Here is a 7,867-nt window from a genome sequence, read left to right on the forward strand (position 1 = left end):
CACGTTCGTTTTTTTTTTTTTTGTGGAACAAATTGATGCCCAAAGGTTTTTTTGACAGAATTAAATGATTTATGGCCAAGAAATAATACAGGTGATATCACGAGTAAGAAAAATCACCAATAGATTAAAAGTCAATAATGATAATCTCAAATTCAACGCCACATCACAATTGAAAGGACACCAAGAGAACACCTAGCATTTCTCTCATGATCGAGTAGGTATTTTACAACTTTATTGGAGTTGAATTGGGATATCTAATTTTTACAAATCGTAAAACATTCAATATATAATGCCCAACGGTTTTCTAGGAAAGATTATATATGCATCCTCAACAACTATGTATACGCAATCACATAATATATACATATTATTAATTTTATAGGAGAGTTAAATTTTGAAGCAAGAATAATTATAGGCGAAAGCCAAGTGCAGTTTCCAAAAATGAGTCATTGTCATTAAATTAATAACACAATCTCGAAGAGGTAAAATGTTATTAATTGGGGCTTATTTTCGTACAAGATATTTATATATATAGAATATTATAAGTAGATTAATTTGACATGTTTGGAAGAGATTAACATAAATTATACGCATGCCCATATATATTGAAAATCACATACATTTGGAGTTCCACCAACTCCTTTCTTTCTCTCTCTCTCTCTCTCTCTCTCTCTCTCATGGGAACCCCAACTTCTTCTTCTTCTTCTTGGAATATTGGCTTTGCACTGCTAGTGCTCTCTCTATTGTACCAAGCAGTGCATGGGGGGGAGCGGTGCAACTTTTACAAAGGGAATTGGATATCTGATGAATCATATCCTCTCTATAATACATCAAGCTGTCCATTCATAGAGAAGCAGTTCGATTGCCAAAACAATGGCCGCCCAGACAAACAATATCTCAAATATCGATGGCAACCCACTGCCTGCAACTTACCAAGGTTATTCATTAATATTATTCATTATTACCTTTTTACTTTTATCACATTAATTATTTGATCGATCTGTACGTGTAATATATATATATATATATATATATTTGCTTTATAATATTCTTCGATCTTGGAATTTGTTTTGTATTTTTTATCAAATTAATTTTAATTTTTTTACTTCTTTATGGTTTTTGGCTCTACTCGATCGATCTTACTCTACATGCATGATTGTTCGTTGTTTGGGACCAACTAATTGATTTAAAATGAAAGAGACAAGACCTAAGGAAGTGAGAACAAATGAAATTAATTATTACTAGCTCTTTATGCGTACGTGGATATTGTAATTATCTTCCCTGGAAGTTGATTGGTGTTAATCATGGAATGTAGTGGGCCAAAAAACAATACATTAATCATGCATGGTGTGTGAAAGTAGTTGCTTCATATATTCTATCATTTGTCCTAATATATGCTTAATTCAATATATTACGACTTTATAGAAATCCCATATATATATATATATATAAATGAACTTGCCTTTCAGGTATATATTGTAATTAAATTGGGGCAAGTATCTTCACTGGACGTTGATTAATTTGTATTAATCATGGTGACTGGAGGTAGCGGAAGTTGTTGCTTCCAATTCTGTCATTGGATTCTATAAATTAAAAAAATAAAATAAAAAGAGAAAAGCGAAAAGGAAATGGCCTTTAATAATACTTTTCCTCATCATGAGGATTGTTTGGCCTTGAAGTTTTCATTGGTTGGTAATGAGTAATGAAAACAAATTAAACAAAGACCAAAAGCCTTAATTTGTCTAACAAACACCATGGAATTGAAACCCCAAATGATTTTAATTAATTTAAGCCTTCTGCAGTGAAGTAGTGTTATATTTTATTCCTTTTTTATTTCTTTAGGTTAATTAATTTTAGAGCACAAATAACTTAAAACTTTGACATCTTGTAGATCGAGGCTTTAATTATTTCATAAAACATTGCGTCAAAGGAAAAATATTGATGCTTTATAGTTGATAGTTGATACTCAACCGTACCCCAAGGGAATTATATCTTCCCGTGAAAGAAACATTAATATTATTGAAGCTAGCTAGCTGACTTGTTAACATAGCATTTCCAACATGCAGTGGCGGAGCCAGCCATTTTATATTGGGGGTGCCGCTAAAATTTTTTTAGCGTCTTAAAAATTTATAATTCATACAATATAAGCATCACAAAAAATATCTATAAAAGTTCATAAATATGTGCTCAAATTGCCGTGGGTTAAATGGGGGTGTGCGGGGGAAGAGTTGTTGTGTCTTGGGTAATGGGTAGGTAAAATTGTGAAAATAATTTTTTTTTTTTTTTTTTTTTAAATTTTTTAAAAAAATTTAAAAAAAAAAAATTAAAATCCTTGGGGGTGCACCCCAAGGAGTAACGTGGCTCCGCCACTGCCAACATGTACCAATTTCTAAGCCCCTTAATTGTTAACATAACTTGTTAACAAGAGAATTATAACTTGTTAACATAACATTTTCATGAGCTTAGTCTTTCGATCGTTTTCTTTGATTTCAAATGATCAACCAAACACGTACATGTGTGTTGCATTTGTAATTGGTTAACGTACATTAAGATAGAAAAGCGACAAATGAATATTAATTTAATTTGTTGCTTCCTTTGTTGTAAGTGTTGTCCACATTTGGAAAGCCCTATTGGTTAGGCATTCTGGACCTCACACATGCGTGTGAGCCAGAGCCGCACTTTATATATGTTTATCATCCACTTCACTCAACCCCATTTGTCTTTTTCATCATCACAATATTGTACGTGATTCCCTTTTTCTTCTCTTCATCAACTTGTCAAGCATGTGGTTATAATTTTGCTGAGTTTTATGTTTTGTAATGTGCGTAAGAATTTTTTTGCTCTGTTTTATAAGAACTTTATATTTGTGATCTTTAATTAATGAAATTCTCAGATTTCCGTTAAAATTAAATAAATAAATAAAATTTGTCAGCTCAACCTCAAGTTGATTTCTCTTAATTAATTAGCTATTTTAAACGTTTACGTAATGAATTTAATTTTTTTTTTTAACACTTTCTTTTACTTGTAGATTTAAATTTCCCTTTAATGGGTGAGACTTAACACATAAAATATTTAATTAAAAATAAAGGTGAATTGAATAACAGAGACATGGTTCGAACTTAGAATAACATATTAAACTACCCCTTATTATTATAAAAGTTTAAGTTAATAAAAAATGGATGAACTTAATAATTTAATTTATATTCTAATAGTTGTAAGCAATGACATATGTATGAAGATGACTAATTAAACAAAAAATTCACAATAAAACTCTTTACCAAACACACTTGAAATACCGTAATTGTTTTTTGGAAAAATAAAACATTATTTTTTTCTGGATGAATAAGGGTATTTATTTGTCTTAACCAATCATTTGGGAGCTACCATGAAATTCAAAGTACATTGCACTAAATAATTTTATGGCAACTAATTAATATCGAAAATATCAAAAATGTTGTTTGCATTAATTAACATTTGTAGTGAGCAAAACATGTGTAGACAAGCGGATATTTGTTTAGGCCTCATATATATATATATATATATATATTGTCCAGTTGGTATAAATTGTGCAGAAATAGAACAAGTTAAGTATATATGGTAAAGGCAATTATGTTGTTAACTTGGTTTGGTAGCTTTTTATCCACAAATATATATAATGATAGACACTAAGACACCACTCTTCTATCTACTAAAAATTCATGATATGTCTTTTAAAATTACTATTAGATTTGTGATTTATAGATTATTATTGAATTTTGATCCAATGAAGGTGATTGGATGAAAGTTTGTTTGTTTGTGTAGATTCGATGGTGGAGATATGTTGTCAAGGCTTAGTGGGAAGAGCATAATGTTTGTGGGGGACTCGTTGAGTTTGAACCAATGGCAATCACTCAATTGCATGCTTCATACAGGTGCACCACAGGCTAATTACACCTTAAGGAGGACTGGGGAGCTCTCCACATTCACATTTCCGGTAACAATTAATTAATAATAATAATTATATATATTATCTACTACGTACGTACCTACTTTTGTTTCATGATCAATTCCTATGTATGTGATTCTGATTTTAAACTTAATTTATGTTGGTTTCAATTTAATTATAAATGGACAGGAGTACGATGTTAAAGTGTTGTTCTACCGGCATGCATTTCTTGTTGATATTATAAGCAGGTCTGGTATGGGGCGGGTTCTTAAGCTTGACTCAATTGAGGGCGCAAAAGTATGGAGTGGATCAGACGTATTGATCTTCAATTCATGGCATTGGTGGACTCATACAGGAAGAAAACAACCGTACGTACGTAGTAGTAGACTAGTAGTAGTTCGTTGAACCACTATATATATATATATATATGTAAAACTAATTAATTGGTTTTTTGCAGATGGGATTATATTGAAGAAGGGAGTAAGACGTACAAAGACATGGATCGCTTGGTTGCATTCGAGAAAGGGTTGAACACATGGGCTCAATGGGTTGACTCTAATGTCGACCCTACAAAGACCAAGGTCTTTTTTCAAGGGGTTTCCCCAGATCATTCCAAGTAAGAATTGATTGATTAATTAATTAATTTTCTCTTCTCAAATATTCTCATATATATATATATATATAAGATCATTGATTCGTTGGCATAACGAATTAATTAATGAATTATTAGTTCAAGTATTTGGGGAGAAGCAAATGGAAATCGGTGCGAGGGAGAAACAGAGCCAGTGGGTGGCCCTACTTATCCAGGAGGTGCAGATCCCGCAGAGGCGGTGGTAGAGAAAGTGATAGGGAAGATGCGGAAGGCGGTCCACTTGCTTAATATTACAACCCTATCCCAGCTACGGAAAGATGGGCATCCATCATTCTACCATGGACACGGCCACGCCGTCATGGATTGCAGCCATTGGTGCCTAGCCGGTGTACCTGATACTTGGAATCAACTCTTATATGCCGCTCTCCTTTACAACTAGCTTGCTTGCTTGCTTCCATCACGCTTTAATCATTTTCATTATTTTTCCAACCAATAATGTTCTTTTTTTTATTATTAAAATTATATATTACCGCAAATAAATCAATAGAAAATGGACTCATTATATATGGTGCTTAATTAGAACAAGCACCAAATCGATTATATGCATGAGAAACAATATGCTTCTCTCTCCCTCTCTCTATTTTTTTTATAAGGAAAATATGTTACTAGGAGTACTAACTATTTTACTAACAGATGAATAAATACTAACATGGTGTGAAACTTATTTATTGGTATTCGTAATATTTCTTTTATTAATTATTTTAATCATCTCCAAACTCCAATGAATAAGCTTAGTACTTATATGTTAATAAAAGAGTTAGTACTCTAGTATATATCTTCTAAAAGTAAATAAGGGTAGATGATTTGTGAGAAATGAGAAATTGAGATGATAAGATGAAGATTCATGGACCAACACTCTTTTAGAATCCCTATGGGGATGTGGTTGAGAAGCTCCCATGCATGCAAGCATATCAACTTTATCTCTCTGTTGTTGTCGATATGCAAAAACATATAGAACATGTGCTTTTTAGCCTTTTATGGCTTGTACGTCTTTAATAAACACTCTTTGTTTCTAGTATAAAGCTTCCAATATGCCTGTGGGCTATGGGGATGTGGTTGAGATGCTCCTAATTAATTAAGCATTTCAACTTTATCTCCAAGTTGTTGATACGGCAAAACATATGAAGCATGCGCTTTTATTGCATGTCTTTCTTCTCTCTCAAGCCAAGACAAGCAATTAAAGGACAAATCTTTCCTTTCTCTAACTCAGGCGTAGTTTAATTTGATTCGAGGAATTGACTTCTGGAAAGGAATAGCTAATCCTACTATAGCCAAGCTTGAATTATCTTTTTGAAATAAATTTCATTCGCTGATCTCATAAACTTGCGGTCTTACCTTCGATTTCTTTTCACTAATCCCTTAGGCCCCGCCCCATTTGGTTTGCAGAATAGACTCTTGGAATTGAATGGCTATTTATATGAAATAATCATTCTTTTGTTTAGTAAGGGTCTATTCCCAAGAATAACTAATCCCTTAGGTCCTGTTTAGTTTGCGGAATAGACTCCTAGAATGGCATGACCATTCCTTAAACACTTACGACTGTTTTCCTTAAAAATGTGTGATATGTCAACTGACTGAGTACCTGTATGATATGACCATGCCTACTTTTGTATAACTTGGTTATTGTCCTAATAATCGATTGATAACATGCATCGTATGACATGTACACCAGTACGTGTAGTATAATGGCAATGGGTTTACTATATAAACTTGATTCTATGGTCAAATACATGTAGATGTGATATATAGGCGTTAGATCCAATGGCTATTTCATGACCAGCACAGCTTTAATTGGCGGGTCACTATAGGAAGTACATTATTAGTAGCGTCTCGGACTCGGTCGAGCTGCTAGTATATAGACGGTAGAGTACAATGGTCGAGGCACCGGCATTGTATTACAGGTCCCTTGGGACAGCACCAACCCTGCTGAGAAAGGGTGATGTCTCGGGTAAACCATACATGATAGTTATGACATATTAAAGCATTACTTTTCAGCATTAAAACTCTTAGGCGATTGCCTCTAGAAGTACACCGCTTATTTCAACAAAAAGATATGGAAAAATTACATTTTATCATCTCAAAGTTTGGAGCACTTTGCAATTCGACCTCCAAAGTTTTAATTTTGGCAATCCACCCTCTCCCAAAGTTCCAAATTTTTGCAATTCGACTAATGTTATTACAAAATTCCCATATTGCTCCTAATTTTTATTTTTATTTTTATTTTCAATAAAAAAAAAAAAAAAAAAAAAATTGGGGGTGCAAAGATGTCTAGATGGCCAAAGGGGAGGCTGTGATTTTTTTTTTTTTAAATCTTTTATAGAAAAATTAGGGGCAATATAGGAAGTTTTAGATACAATTGGTCAACTTGCAAAAATTTGAAACTTTTTTTCGGGGGGGGAGGGGTGAGGTAGATTGCAACAATTGAAACTTTGGAAGTCAAATTGCAAATCGCCCAAACTTTGGAGGGGTAAAATATAATTTTCCCAAAAGACATTTTTATTGTGTATTAACAAAGACAACACCTTTCTTTAGACTTTTGTCAAACTGGATGTTTATTTCTGCTCAATAGTAACTACCTCATGTCGTACTCAACTATGAGGGTTTACTTATTAAGTCTTTAAACTTTTGCAGTTATTACATCTTGTATGAACCCTCTTTCTAGGAAGGGAGAGTGGCGAGGTTGTCACTTCGGATTTATTTAAGACAAAGATCTTCATGTTGTTATCAGGTTATTTGTATTCCTATTAGTTGCTCAATGTCTATTTTCGAGAATAGTGTATGCTTCCTTTTATGGTTATTAGATTCCTCAGATTTATTTTACTTTCCTATATGTTTACTCTAATTACACTTAGAGGGGTGGTTCCCCAGTTAGCTACCCATTAGCTATATTAATGTAATTGCCAGTAATCATACTAGACTGGTCAAGGTTAGATTTGGGGGCGTTATGCTAAAATAAAATGTAATTATCTAAACACATATATAATCATCTAAACACAAATCTAATAATCTAAAAAAAAAAAAACTATTAATAATATATATTAAAAGATCTAAATACCTAATGTAATCTAATTAATAAAAAAATTAAGGGTAAATATATCAACACGCTAAAATTTTTATCTCCCTAAGTTTTTTTATTTTTCGAAAATTTACTCTTTGGGTCAATCAAAATTCCAATAAAATTTCTACCGTCAAATTTTTTTAACTGTCGTTATATTCTTTGAAACGCATTGTTTTGCCATGTCAGCATAATAATTTTTTATTAATTGAATTTAAAAAGTAAATAAAAATTA

General features: G+C 32.4%; 1 protein-coding gene across 1 annotated transcript; it reads left to right on the top strand.

The window, feature by feature from the left end:
• Positions 1-658: 658 nt before the first annotated feature.
• On the top strand, positions 659-5,149 carry LOC132181015 (protein trichome birefringence-like 43). The gene is made up of 5 exons (XM_059594053.1): positions 659-937; positions 3,802-3,973; positions 4,115-4,293; positions 4,383-4,541; positions 4,656-5,149. Exons 1-5 carry the CDS (start codon positions 678-680, stop codon positions 4,954-4,956), a joined length of 1,071 nt encoding a protein of 356 aa, XP_059450036.1. The 5' UTR covers positions 659-677; the 3' UTR covers positions 4,957-5,149.
• The last annotated feature ends 2,718 nt before the right edge of the window (positions 5,150-7,867 follow it).

This window comes from Corylus avellana, chromosome ca5 (genome assembly GCF_901000735.1).
Source record: "Corylus avellana chromosome ca5, CavTom2PMs-1.0".
In the NCBI taxonomy this organism is placed as follows: Eukaryota; Viridiplantae; Streptophyta; class Magnoliopsida; order Fagales; family Betulaceae; genus Corylus; species Corylus avellana.